Below are 15,458 nucleotides of genomic sequence, written 5' to 3'. Positions count from 1 at the left end.
GTAATGAAAAAAAAAAGTTTCATTCAACACACAAAACTAAAAAGACATAGAAATGAAAAAAGTTGGGAAATTATTTTAATATTCATTAAGAAAATGCTATTAAAAAAGAAAAGAAAAAGTCGATAAAAGTGACACATAAACAGTAAAACAGTAAAAAAAAAAAAAGTCGATAAAAGTGATTAAAAGTGAGATATTATTAATAAATGTGTAGTAATGTCGTTTATTTCAATATTCATAAACAGTAAAACAAAGGCGATAAAAATTCATGATCGTTTAGTTACTATGGCAACTAAAACATGTCCTTTGGTCATGCGTGGGGAGAAGTCAGTGTTTTTTTAAGATGTTCGGCAGGGAACTCTAATCGCGTACCACCTTTTCTCTTAATGATTGATTTTAGAATTTTGAAGTAAAAATTAAAAAAAATTAAAAATTAGTTAACGAGAGATTGTTAGCACATGGCATCTCTCGCGCCAAAAAATATTTCGTTTTTAATTTATTAGTTAATTTTTGCAAAATTTGACAGGACGACAATAAATATTGATAATTGATAAAATTATAATTTTAAATAACGCATGAGTGCATTTGGTATGAGAGAAAACAAAAACGTAACAACAAAAAAACTATCATGATTAAAAAACAAAAACAAAAAAGTAACGAAAAATCGAATCGCTCCCTGTTTTTTAATTTTTTGGTTTTGTTTTTTATTATTGTTTTTATGACTCCAAAAACATCGTTAAAATAAGAACAAAAAAAATTGTAATTAACTTTGTAGGAACATAATAAACGCTTTAAAAGAAGTGAAAGCACTAAGAACTTAGCCAGTTAGGTAGAAAACGGACACTTAGAAAATCGATTTTATTTAATAAAAACAAGAACATTAAACAAGTAAAAATATTTTTTAAAAATATTATGGGGACTATAGTCTATTTTGAAAAACAATATCTCCTTCAAGAACGATCATAAAATGTGTTTTCAATCGATATTTATTCAATAAGTTTTCCTACCTAACGAAAGGGGACGAGTTTTCCGGAGACGAGTTTTCCCGGGACGAGTTTTCCGGGCACCAAAATAATATAAAACTTACCTTTTGTAAAACAAATACATTTTTATTAACGAACTACACAGACTAGAGTTAATAAAATAAAATTAATTTTAACGTCTTCTGCTGACACATGTATTTTAAAATAACAAGCCTCCGTACATTTTTGAAAAAAAAAGCGCCAAACATAAGGACCATCCTCTATCAATTTAAATAATGTGAGAATTAATTGTCTCACGCTTTAGAACTCGGCAGAGTGCAGAAAAAGGACAATGGATAAAAGCAAGTCTTACCTGCGATGACGAATTTCAGCCTTCTTGGTAGGTTTGCGAAAAATATGCCCAATTTCTCGCGTCTCTGAGAGTCTGGTAGTTTTGCAGAGTTAAATTGCTTCTCTTCAGAGAAGCTAGTAAAAGGGAACAGAAACCATTTAATTATGGTATCTGGAAGAATAAAACTCCATAAACGGAGCTGAACTATTTTAGATCTAGTAAAGACGATATTTGTCTAAAAAATTCCTATCACAATAGGAGTAATACTTGGTTAAAGGAAAAGGGGGATGATGCTCCAAGCACAGTTGACCTCGAGGCTGTGCCTTTTAGGGAGACGCTTTATTTAATGTCTACACTTGAGTAGAGTTTTTAGCAAAGAGAGCGAAAATGTTTTTTTGTTTTAAAACTGCGCGCAGGAAGTTTTTAGTGGTCCAATGAAAGTCCCTGAAAGAGAAACCATGGCTTCAGTGCCACAACCAATAAGGCTCGCCCTTCCATGTACAATTTCCAACACACTGCCAAGAGAAGAAATAAAAAGGAATAGGTATCTATTACTTTTTTCTAATACTAATTACAATTTATCTATGTCATTTAATGGACATTTGAATAATCAGTTGCAAAGGACCTAACAAACTGTTATGGGTTTAGCATCTTTAGTTAAGGTAATTATGAGTTATTTAAGGTAATTACAAGTTAGTTTTATAACCATTTATTTATTTTAAGAATTGTATTTTAACCTAAGTCTAATGGTAACAACTGAGCTTAGGAAAAGAGAAGGTTAAATTTTTAGTTTTCCGAACAATTCGGACAACTCCATTCCCCTAAGGTATCCTGTTGAGTCACCCCAACACAGTCGAAATGGTACCAATTGTCACAGGTATCGCAGCACACCATGGGAACTGATCCGTCATTAGCGACGGAACAAGTCGGACAGAAGAAGGGCCCCCCCTCCTCTACGAATTCTGTAGAAGCGGGTACAGAAGTGGCCTTTAGTTCTAGAGGAAACAGATGTTTTAGGAAGTGGACCTGTTCGCAACCATCTCTCAGCACGCAGGCCGAATGAACTTTACCATCGGTTCCATTGATGAGTCTGAGCACTTTGCCTAGACTCCAAAAGGGCCTGGTTTTATTTGGTGCTTTAATCAGAATGATTTCTTCCACCGACACCTTCAGAGGTCTATCGCCCACCATATTGGCATCAACCTCTCGCAAGGACAACAAATAATCATTGTGCCATATCTTCCGGAATCTTTCTATATATTGATGTCTCAATTTTAGAGACTGCAGAAGTTTTGCCCGACTGGGAGGATCAGGACACACTTCTTCTGATCCATGGCTGCTTATCAACAAACGAGGACTATACCCGGTTTGCAGAAAGTGATTGGGTGTTAAAATATCGAGACCTCCTTCAGAAGCCTCTATGTAGGTGAGTGGTTGATCGTTGATTGCCTTTTCTACATCTGAAAGAATGGTAAAAAATTCGAAGTAGCAGGCCTTCTTTCTGCCCAATAATTTCTTCAAACATTGTTTGAGCGTCTTAATCATTCTCTCCCATGCACCCCCATGCCAAGCTGAATAAAGAGGGATGGAGAGATGACTAATGGTAGTCGATCTGAATTTCTCTTTGAATTCATCAGACACAAATACTTCTGATAACAAGATACCGGATGCCAAGAAGGTCTTCGCATTGTCCGAGTAAACATGCGTAGGAACCCCGAACTGGTTGGTGAATCTGACAAATGCCAATATGAAGGAAGTGGTGCTCATATCTGGCAAAAGCTCTAGATGCACAGCACGCAAGCTCATACAGGTGAATAATAAGATGTACATTTTCACGTCTTCGTCGTTCTGCTTTACCCAAAAATGACCGGTAAAGTCAACCCCCACTTGTTGAAAAGGACAGATAAAATTAACCCGATGTTTGGGCAGTTGAGAACCTGAGGGAGTTTTAAAAGGCAGTGAATTAACCTTTTTGCAAATAATACAAGTGCGAAGAATTTTCTTCACCGATTGCCTCCCTTGAGGGATCCAAAACCCAGATAATCTCAGCTTTGCAAGGGTTGAGTTGGTTCTTAGATGGCAACAGTTTAGGTGTGCCTCTTTGATAACTAATTCAGTCAAATGATGATTTTTCCCCAGAAGTATAGGGAATTTGACTTCAAAGGGGTGGGTGCCAGAGTTCTGAATACGACCTCTTGTTCGCATCAGACCGTCCCTATCAAGGAACAAACCAAGAGCAGATACTCTTGGAGGAACAGCTTTATTAGAGGGCTGGCGCAGGTATTCCAATTCAAATGGATATTCTTCCTCTTGCATATAAGAAAAGAGAAGTAGTTTGGCTCTATGATTGGTATCTGTGTTTCGGTGTTTTAATTTATCACAGAACTTCAATACCTTCTCCAGAACATTAATTGCTTTGGTCAGTGAAGAATAATTGACAATATTTATTGGTAAGTAGTTCCCGCCACTGGTAGGACCATCGGAGTACATACAAGAAATTACCCTTTTGTTCACGTCATTAAGGCAAGGTAAAGGAGACACTGGCCAGTTGATTCAACCAGTTGAGGCCGTGTACCCAAAATTTTAACAGTTGTTCAAACTTAGAAGTAGTAAGCCCTCTAGTTAATAAGTCTGCTGGGTTTTCAGATGAAGGAACATATTTGAACCGAGGGAGAACTTGGAACTCTAGATTAAATTCATCCAGCATTTTTTTTATGTCCATCACACGGTTATCTACAAAGATGTTTTTAGTTCCCTTCCCATTTAAAACCCAAGATAAGGCTACTTGAGCATCTGACACAAGAAAGAAGGAATTAATGTTGATAGTTCCCAATGCTCGGAGTACATTAGGCACCACCTTAAGGGCCAGATAAATGGCCAAAAGTTCCAAGGTAGGAAGGGTCTTCCTTTTAATAGGAGCCACTTTCGCCTTGGCAAATAACGGGGAACATTGTGACGCTTGTCTTACATACAGAGAAAACCCGTAAGCAAGCTTAGATGCATCACAAAAGCATATAAGCTGCATCAGGCAGTCATCCATGAACACACGGCGGGGGAACTCTATATCACCTAGCTTGTTCAATTCTTTGGCTAGGGCTTGCCAAGAGGCAGTGAAGGTTTCAGGAATTTCTTGATCCCATGAAAGTTTGTCTTTCCATAGTTGGCTGACAAGTACTTTGCCTTGTATAGTAACAGGAAGTAGCAATGACAAGGGATCATAAAGGCTAGAAATCTGGGAAAGGATCGCACGTTTCGTGTTGGCCTTGGCATCTACCACCACAGGGCTCAATCTGACTGTGTCTAGGCTGGGGGAATAACAGTAACCCAGGACCTTTTCAAAGGAAGGGAGAGAAGTAATAGATTCATCCTCTATCATTTGTTTCTGCAAGTCAGTGCAGTTGGAATTACAGGACTGAAGATCAAATCCTGCCTCCTTTAATCTCTTGCGCACAGTATTATATACTTCAAGGAGAGATTCAGTATCTCGTCCAGTGGTGACCAAATTGTTGACATAAAAGTTAGAAGTCATTATAGACGAAAATTCATCAGGGTCATATCTCTCAGCATGAAGCTTAAGTATGTAACTCAAGATGAAGGGGCTGGCATTGAAGCCGAAAATAATAGAATTGTACCTATATGTACACAGTCTTTCCTTAATTTTGAGGAAGAAACAAAATCTGTTTTTGTCCTGCTCAGTGCGCAGGCGAATTTGTAAGAATGCCTTGCGGAGATCTCCCAAGAGGACATAATCATTTTTTCGAAAGGCCAATAACAAGTCAAGCAGCTGCGCCATTAAATTCACGCCAGCATAAGCTGCATCATTAATAGAAACTCCCCCCTTCCTTTTTAGGGAGCAATTGAAGACTGGGCGGATTTTAGTGGTAACTCCAAGACCCTCTTTAAAAACGGGTCTGTGGGGAATCCAACAATATTTGTCGTACTCACCAGGAGTAACGGAGAAGCGTTCGACGATGCCCAATTTTTCATAGTCATCGAACACTTGTAGATAATTGTCATACAATCCCTGCCTCTCCAAGGAGACTGCCGCTCTCTGCATTATTCTCAGAGAAGGTACATAATTGGAATCTACCTGAGCCAACTTATCATAGTCCCACGGTAGATTGACATAATAATTTCCATCTTTTAGCAAGACAGTTTTCTTAAAATCCTCTATCTTTGCCTCATCATATGAAGAAAGTTTGGCCTTTTCATCGATACCTACGGAATCCAAAGAAAGAAATTGCTCTATACCGTATTTAACGAAGATTCTTCAAAAAATAGACCCAAGGAGTCCGAATACGACGGGATAGGGTTCAACACACTATCCACCAAATATGTGGAACAAGCAGGTAACGAATTACAAACCTGCTCAAAGGGAGGCAACTCATTGGGAGTTTTAATTATTTCAGGCTTCAAAAGATTACACCCATCTTCGAAAGGAATAATACTATTGGACCTTCCACGCTGTGCCATTAATACATTCAACCATACAGAAATTTTGTATGTGTTGTATTAAATCCAGCCCGACAAGGCCATATAGCTCTTTGCCATTTAAATCTCTGTATCCATGGCAGAGACGATAGCCAGCTTCCGTAATGTTGGACGTGATCTCGTCGAACCTGTCTACTTGAAATCTCAAGTTAAGGCTGTCCGAGAACAGGGCAGTGAAAGGAAAAGGTTTTTGATTACCTAATTTGATGGAGACATTAAGCTCCTGGAGGTTCATAGGTCTCGTACCAATAATTGTATTTACAGGCATGGTAACTGGCCTAGGTACTACTTCTTCCCTAGCTCTCAGTTCCTGCAAAATAGTTTGGGCAAAGAAGGATTTTTAGCTCCCAGTGTCCAATATACAATGAAAACTAACTGGGGTGCCCTTAGTCTTCATGGACACTCTGATTACTGGGAATAGGCAGTTTTCCCCATCAGTAAGGGTAGTCTCAAGTTAAGGCTGTCCGAGAACAGGGCAGTGAAAGGAAAAGGTTTTTGATTACCTAATTTGATGGAGACATTAAGCTCCTGGAGGTTCATAGGTCTCGTACCAATAATTGTATTTACAGGCATGGTAACTGGCCTAGGTACTACTTCTTCCCTAGCTCTCAGTTCCTGCAAAATAGTTTGGGCAAAGAAGGATTTTTAGCTCCCAGTGTCCAATATACAATGAAAACTAACTGGGGTGCCCTTAGTCTTCATGGACACTCTGATTACTGGGAATAGGCAGTTTTCCCCATCAGTAAGGGTAGTCTTTCCGACAAAGGATTTTGGAGTTTGGGGGCACATTGTTGAAAAATGAGTTTTCAATCCGCAAGTAGTACAGGGGTAAGGAAATCCTTTCCTCCCCTTGCATTCTTGTTCCAAATGGCCCCCCAGACATCTAATACATAATTGGAGCTCTTTAGCTCGCGAAACCCTTGAATCGTAAGAGGCATACTTAGTGCAGTCCCTTACAGAGTAGTCTGCCAGTTTGCATAATTTGCAAAACTTGTGCTGGTAACCAACATTATCACTAAGTTTTGGGGAATTTGAACCCCTTTTGGGTTTGACCGTTCGATCAGTAGCATTGACCGCCACATCGGATTTGACTTCAAGTGAAGAAAAGGTAGGCGGATTGGGAGCAAAATATTCCCGTTTTTTAACGTTCAATGGCGCTGCCTGAAAAAGATCTATAATGTCGAAGAAATTCGCCATAATAGATAAAAAAGTAGGAAAACGTTCCTTCGTTCTGGACATTAGTTCCCTTCTAACGTTCACAGGGAACTTGCGGAACAATAAATGGGCAATAATAAAACCCAAAGTGGAACTCTCTGTAAAGAAGTCAGTTCCAAAGGACTTATCTAGCTCGGACAAATCCATTTTGACCTGTTCAACATAGGTCTTGAGTGCTTCTAAATTCGTGATAGGTACCGTCGGAGGCATAATCTCCTCAAATATACGATCCTTGATGAGGGGCGGATTCAGGTATTTCTCCCGCAAACAATTCAAGGCCATGATATAATTGTCAGAGGGGACATCCAAACTGGAGATCAAGTCATTCCCGTTAATTTGGACTTGTCCGCTTCTCCCACGTTGGAGGTACAGAAATCAAACCTCCTTAGAAAAGATCTAAATTCGAACTTATCGGCTGAAGGTGATCCACTAAAGCTGGGACATTCTAAGTCCATCCGTAAAGGCAGAGGAGCAGAGGGTTTCTTAGCTACATGGTTGGCCTTCAACAGAACCAACTCTTCTCTTATTTCGGAAGAGAACTGCTCTGCATATCTTCCTTCTCTTCTCGTGAGGGGATTTTAACACCAGCTGGTCGATAATTTCGTCAAGTTCCGAAATCCATCTCTCCACGTCTGCCGCCCTCGAATGAATTGAAGACGGTGAGGCATTATCCTTCAACCATTCCACCATATTCGATATTCGACATTTCTTGGTCTCAATTTTAGCGAATAAGTCTTTACCAGCGCTCATGTTGGATAAGGGGACGAGCACTAAACAACGACGAAGGAGGCCAGTCGTAAGAGAACGGATAGAAAATACCCTTCAAAGGCGAAGTCCCGTCAACAACACCGTAAGAACGAGAAAAGAGATAGTGAGAATTAAATTTAACCCTTGGAAATTAAACCGCTTCAATTTCAATTAAGCCCGCTAACTAAAATATCTTTCAAAGGATAGTTTGCATGCGAGACGTAAGAACGAGAATGGAAGGGGGGGGGGGAATTCTATTCCCTTGAATCTTAATCAAGAATGCAAATTTAATAACTGAAAGAAAAAAAATTTTTTTTTTTGTCTCTATAAATTAATACCAGGTGCTCAGCAAATATCAGGCGTGCAGGAATGTATACATTAAAACAGCGGCCCGGTCACCACGTGCAATTAACCCCACGTTGACCTAGATACGGCCCCACTAATTCGCCGTCAAAGTCTCGGATAAACGAAAAACACCCCTGGATAATTTATAGTTATTAACATCAGAATAACGCGAAGAAATGTTCTTCAATACAAACAAGTCAATAACGTTTTATTCCTTCACAACGAAACAGGCCTAGTTAAGTTTTCGAGGTCGCCAAGTTTTTTTTTTTTAACACATTTGTTTTTTATAGAAAGAAAGGAATTAATTTAGTCATGAAACATTTAGCCTGTGTTAAGCGCTACTCAATTTACGAATATAACTTCAGCGACAATGTTAAAATCAGAAATAACGCGAAGAATGTTAAAGAGTGTGTGTGTGCACATTTCCCTACGCAATAACTTTGTCAATTTTTAGTCCACAGACTCGAAATTTGATATACAGGGTACAAAGATTTTGAAAAATCTATGTGATCGGTTTTCGGCCAAAACTTTGGCTATTAAGGGGTCAAAGTTCAACGATTTGACCTTTGAGAACTCTTCCAAGCTTCTCCTACAATTTTGGGTCTAAACGCTTGAAATTTTAGATATAGATTCCTTGGACATGGATCTATCATAATTACTTGATTTGAGCCCAAAACAATAAATGTTAAGGGGTCAGAATAGGTTCCTTGGACATGAATCTAACTCAATAACTTGATTTGAGCCCAAAACAATAAATGCTAAGGGGTCAAAGTTAAAAAAATTGACCGTTTTTTGTTTTGTTTTGCTCAACATACACCTCCCAAACACCCGGGCAACGCCGGGCACCCATGCTAGTCTATCTATATCTATATATATATAAAAGTGAAAGTGTGTGTGTGTGTGTGTGTACATTTCCCTACGCAATAACTCTGTCAATTTTTAGTCTACAGACTCGAAATTTGATATATAGGCTACTGAGATTTGGGAAAATCGATGTGATCGGTTTTTGGCAAGAAATTTGGCGATTAAGGGGTCAAAGTTCAACGATTTGACCTTTGAGAACTCTACCAAACTCCTCCGACAATTTTGGGTCTATTCACTTGAAATTTTAGATATAGGTTCCTTGGACATGGATCTAACTTAATAACTTGATTTGAGCCCAAAACAATAAATTTAAAGAGGTCATAATAGGGGTCAAAGTTAAAAAAAAATTGACCTCTGCAGTCCCTTCCAAATTACTCGTAAATTTTACGTAAAGGGTATTCAGAGATAGGGCAAGCTTTTTCATCAGTTTGTGTCGAAAATTTTTAGTTACCAATATATAAATGTATATATGTATGTCTGTTTGCATATCTGCCTTAAACTTTCAATAGAGGCGACGGATTTTACCAAGATCAGTATCGTTTTAAAGTTCGACCTTTCATACAACAAATATCGAAAAATTGGCTAAAAGCATTAATATCTTCCCCTTCAAATAGGCATTTTTCTACAGGGGGGGGGGTCACTTTTTTCACCGATATTTTTGAAAGTTATCCTCTCCTTTAGATTGTCTAGCCTTAATTTTAAAAAATGTCGCTTCTGGTTTGGCGGTGGTCGTAACAGCATAAACGTTTGCGGTATGCCCAGTCTGTTAAATCCAAGGTAGCTGATCAGCGGCTTGGTTCCCACCAGTTTTGGCAAATAACAAATAGGATCCTGAACAGAAGTGTGCGTTTCATCCCAACTATTATTAATGGACCAGAGGTCATCTCGTCAGCGTCAGACAAGGCCAAACTATTTGCAAAGAACTTTGCAGCTAATTCTACCCTATGCGACGAAGGCCATCAACTCCCCATATTTCCTCCTATAATACAGAACACGCTAGGTAACATACAAATATCCGTGCATGAGGTCACCAAGCTAATCAAGAACCTAGATTCCAGTAAAGCAACTGGCCCTGACGGACTCCCAATTATAGTGTTAAAAAAGCTTCAACCAGAACTTGCTCCCATACTTACGAAACTGTTTAAGCATTGCCTTAAGGAGAAGTGCTTTCCGACTCCCTGGAAAACCTCATCAGTATGCTCTTTATTTAAGAATTCAGGTGATAAGTCATCTCCCTCTCAGTACAGACCAATAAGTCTCCTGTGTGTTATGAGTAAGTTGCTGGAATCCATATTAAATAGAGAAATAGTCAACCACCTCAGCAGAAACAACCTTCTTAGTGACACACAATATGGTTTCCGCTCTGCAAGATCTACCGCAGATGTGCTGACGGTTATATCTCACAGGATTAATGAATCTCTTGACAAAGGCTTCCTTTCTAGGGCAATTGCTCTTGAAATATCAAAAGCCTTCGATAAGGTATGGCATAAGGATCTACTTCAGAAGATTTCCAGCTACGGTATAACTGGAAATGTTTTCTCAATCATTAAATCATTTCTCTCCAATAGGCTCATAAGATGGACAAAAATCAGAGGCCTGCAGTATTAATGCTGGAGTCCCTCAGGGGTCAATCCTGGGCCCAACTCTCTTCCTGATCTACATCAATGACCTCCCTAAACACATACTTAAATCATTCGTTGACATCTATGCTGATGACACGACCATCTACGGTAACACATCAAAGGCTGTAAATGACAAAGTTCTTTCTGATTCTCTCTCCTCTGATCGTGAGCGCGTGGTTCAGTGGGGGAAGACGTGGCTGGTTACCTTTAATGCATCTAAAACCAAACTCCTATCCTTACATCATCAACGCTCTGATCCCCATCTGGAATTAATTGGGATGGATGGCTCTCGTCTGAGAGATGCCCCGTGTTTTGACAAGCTTCTGGGTTTGACCTTTACTCCTGATCTGAAATGGAACACGTACATCAAGTCTGTTGCCAAGGTCGCTGGAAAGATGGTGGGATCCTTCTACCGCTCCAGAAGATATCTCACTACTGATGCAATTCTCTATCTATATAAAAGCCAAGTACGTCCAAGGATAGAATACTGCTTCCATATCTGGGCAGGAGCTTCTAAAAACAGCCTATCCTGCCTTGACAGAGTACAAAATAGACTTTGTGACATAGTGGGGGATGCAACCTCTCTTCCACAGAAGAGAGGTTGCGAGCCTATCCTTGTTTTATCGTTATTTCCATGGCAGGTTCTCATCTGAACTCCAATCTCTGGTCCCCCCTCGCCAATTTTTCACGAAAAACACCCGTCTGGCCGAATCCACTGTGAAAAATTTCCCCCACTCTTTATCTGTGCCTAAATCCAAACGTGGATTCCATGAACACAGCTTATTTCTTAGAACTGCACACCTGTGGAACTCTGTTCCGTCTGCCTGCTTCCCACCTGACTACAACTTGGATGTGTTCAAGTCCAATGTTAACAAATTCCTAATGAACCGCCCTCTTAAGTAAACACTTCATCAAATCTCCACACTAACGTAATGTACTTGCAATAACTCTTATCCCTGAGTGGCTTCCGGGCCTTGATAAGTGGCGACCACTGTGTAAAAAAAACAAAAAAAAAAACTCTTGGGTCTAAACACTTGTAATTTTAGATATAGATTCCTTTGACATAAATCTAGGGGTCAAAGTTAAAAAAAAAATTGACCTCTGCCGTCTCTACCAAATTACTCAGACAATTTCTGGTCTAAACATTTGAAATTTTACATAAAGGGTATTCAGAGATAGGGCAAGATTTTCAATCGGTTTGGGTCGAATATTTTTAGTTAACAATATATAAATGTATGTATGTATGTATGTTTGCATGTCTGCCTAAAACATTTGACAGAGGCGGCGGATTTTACCATGATCAGTATCACTTTAAAGTTCGACCTTTCAGACGACAAATATCGAACAATTGGCTAAAAACATTAATATCTTCACCTTCAACTGGGAGCTTTTCTACATGGAGGGGGTCGCTTTGTTCGCCAATATTTTTTAAAATCATCCTCTCCTTTCAAATGTCTAGCCTTAATTTTAAAAAATGTCACTTCCGGTTTGGTGGTGGTCATAACAGCAAAGACGTCAGGTTTTTTCCTCCGTTCTTTTCCTCCTTGGCGGTACGGGTTCGAGCCTGCCTGCCTTCCTACTACCACTTTTTTTTGTTTTTTTTTCTTTTTTTCTGCTCAACGGACACATCCAAACACCCGGGCAACGCCGGGCTGAAATGCTAGTATATATATATATATATATATATATATATATATATATATATGTGTGTGTGTGTGTGTGTGTCAATGTTCCAGTGAGTGTGTGTGAGTTGCTTACACATATATAATCTGACAGTTCACAACTGGACAATTAAACACTTGAGAGGCAGTCTTTTTGGTACCTCCAACGCGCGCCACAGTTTATCTCTTCTATATGTAACAATGTAACTGTAATTTAATTTAATATTATTATCCTAACTTTTTTACCAAATTAAAGAAGAAGCTTCAAATAAACTGCTAATATTTAAAAATAATTTTTTACAGCATACAAAAATAATGAAGATTTGAGACAAAATCGTGTTTACATTATTGATGCTTCATAACAACGTTCCTATGTAGTGCCGTTTTGGTAATGGTGCATAGAACGAGACAGGAAATTTTAAACATACCAGAAGTTGGCACACGCGTCTTTCAATTTTCAAATATTATGCCATATGAAGTTTAAACAGATTTTTTTTATATAACAGGTTTCCAATAATAAAAAAAATATATTCATATCTTCTTCTCTATTCTATCTATCTATCTATCTATCTTCTATCTATCTTCTATCTATCTATTTCTATCTATCTGTCTATCTGCTTCTTCTTCTATCTATCTATCTTCCTTCTCCCATCTATCTTCTTCCATCTTCCATCTATATTCTATCATCTATCTATCTATCTATCTATCTATCTTCTCTTCTATTCTTCTATCTATCTTCTTCTTCTATCTTCTTCTTCTTCTATCTATCTTCTTCTATCTATCTTTCTATCTATTTGCTCTTCTATCTTCTATCTGTCTATTCTATCTATCTATCCTCTATCTTCTATCTATCTTCTTCTTCCTCTTCTATCTCTCTCTCTCTCTCTCTCTCTATCTATCTATCTATCTATCTATATATATATATATATAAAATGAACACATTTTTCCCCTCAAAGTTTGACCTTAATAGGATTAAAAATCATGACATTACATGCAAATGTAATGCGTACAGACTGTAGCACATTATCTGAGGTTTGCTATAGGCCTATTACCCCTACAGTTCCTCGACAATGGTACATCCCTATATTTTTTCGGTGAGAGTCCACTGCCAAAATCGCTTAGACTCAATAGAAGTTGCAACATCTTTTCTCTCTATTAGATTCCTCCTTTCCCCTCTCCCCATTTACACCGCAGCAGATGCTTCACATGGAACACTATGAGGAAACACACTGGTTTGGAATCGTACAAGGTTACTTATGCCGTTTCTTTTTTTTTGTTTTTTTTAATCTTTTTTCCCTGATTTATGCTTTCTGTTTTTTCCATAATAAAATAGAAATAAAAAATAAAGAAAATAAAAAACGCGAAAACGCGATTACTATTATTGTTTTCTTTGGCTTTTTTTTCGTTAGTGTAAGATGCAATCTGCGAGATTAACCGGATTTTACTTCTGATTTTATTTATCCATAAATTTCTGCATAAACGATCTACCATAGAAATTGACTCAAACTATAGTAAACACACGAAATGATGACGTCACTACTTAATTTGTATAATGACACAGCCACCGAGATATAGAAGTTAACTGAAAAATGCCTGCAGGCAATGTAGGTAAGATTTGTCAAACTGTTACTGTCGATACTATATGACGGCATTTTTAAAAAGAGCATTAAAACATGTTAAAAAAGAAAAGAAAGGAACCTAATTCAATTAATAATGAAACTGAACTTTATCTGTATATATAAAAGCGAAAATGTGTGTATGTATGTTCGCCTTTTGTGTATGTCTGCTAAAAGCTTTTTTCCGGGGGTTCTCGGAGAGGTCGCTCATTCTTAAAACTTTTTATATCACATCTAAATGATAATATTTACAACTTAACAACGAGGGTCGCCTATTTAATTTGCCCGACTTTGAAACGTTAAATATTCCACATTTTCGGATCGCCAGGTGTTGCTTTCGTGAGGAAGCTGGTTTTCTCCAAAGTTGGGTAAAAACAAACAAACCGGGTTATTGACCTCATTAAAAACTGTCCTGCAGAAAATTTTAACTGCTGAATAGCTATTGCTTACGTCGTAACGCTCGCACAAAATGTTAACTCTACGACTTCGACTTAACCTCATTAAGTATTACAATGCTTGTTGTTGTTGTTGTACAGTGAACGCACCGTGCTATATTTTAGATAAGATTTTCAAGTTAAATTAAATTTTATGGAATCTTTTTTTTCATTAAATTGTTAGGTGAAAGTGCAGAATAGTTAGACCCCCCCAGCCTGTTAAGAATGACTTTCCAAATAACGTTATTATTTCAACATGGTACGTACACAGCACACATACCAAATAATTTTTATTTCTAAGATAAACACAAGAAAATAATGTAATCTTTATTTTTAGCTCATATCAAAACTTTAATTAAAACTGATAAGTTAATGAATTGTTAAGATGAATTTGTGTTCGTATGTCCCAGGAGAGAATAGATAAATACCTATTTCATTTCCCATTTCAGTCATGTATATTATTTACAGATAAAATATTATAAAACAAACAAAGAAAAACTTTTAAGTTGCAAATATATTTAAAAAAAATAATTTATGCCCTGTGCTAAAATATTCGAATTCATTGATCGTTTTCGTTAAAAAAGCAAAAACAAAAACAAAACAAAACAAAAAAATAACTGCCGTGAAAAATTCTTCTAACTTCAAAATATTTGGAATTACTCAATGAAAAGAACAGACTGAAAAATATTCTCATATAAAAATTGTTTTGCAGTTTAAAAAATAAATAAAATGAAATATTCGATTTCCTTCGATAGAAATAAAAGTTAAAAAACAAATTCACTTACTGTTATATCTTGTTAGATTAAAATTATCCCAATGTGCAATTATATAATTATCCAAATGGAGAATTGTTTTTTTCTCTTTAGGCAAAGAAAAAAACGTACAGGTTTGGGCCCCCTTCATAAAATTACCACAGATACAATCTAAGCCAACGAAAAATGTTTTTTATGGGCACGTGGTTGAACACTGGAAACTTTGGGCACCTTTACCTGTTGATTTGGTAATGACGTCACGCTGTTATGTTCACTGGCCAACTCGCTCAGTAGCCATGATATTGATGACGTTCCACACTACGGTTTGGAGATTCCTACAGTTCTTTAATGGTTGTCTGCTTGGCACTAAACAAAGGAGGAACATATCTTCTTCATAGTC

At 37.7% G+C, this 15,458-nt stretch overlaps 3 protein-coding genes across 6 annotated transcripts in view; 1 reads left to right on the top strand and 2 right to left on the bottom strand.

The window, feature by feature from the left end:
- LOC145263168 (uncharacterized) overlaps positions 1-15,458 on the top strand; it is a 573,905-nt gene that overhangs the window by 170,233 nt on the left and 388,214 nt on the right. The gene's annotated exons all lie outside the window — the stretch shown is intronic.
- LOC145263280 (uncharacterized) lies at positions 2,098-3,627 on the bottom strand. Its single transcript, XM_080120362.1, has one exon. It carries the CDS (start codon positions 3,625-3,627, stop codon positions 2,098-2,100), a length of 1,530 nt encoding a protein of 509 aa, XP_079976488.1.
- LOC145263279 (uncharacterized) lies at positions 3,830-5,368 on the bottom strand. Its single transcript, XM_080120361.1, has one exon. The coding sequence runs from the start codon at positions 5,366-5,368 to the stop codon at positions 3,830-3,832; it is 1,539 nt and encodes a 512-aa protein (XP_079976487.1).

The sequence above is a fragment of the Euprymna scolopes genome, chromosome 38 (assembly GCF_053919585.1).
Source record: "Euprymna scolopes isolate OS-2025 chromosome 38, ASM5391958v1, whole genome shotgun sequence".
In the NCBI taxonomy this organism is placed as follows: Eukaryota; Metazoa; Mollusca; class Cephalopoda; order Sepiida; family Sepiolidae; genus Euprymna; species Euprymna scolopes.
Note: the sequence above shows the minus strand (reverse complement) of the source record. Positions and strands in the feature narration are given on the sequence as shown.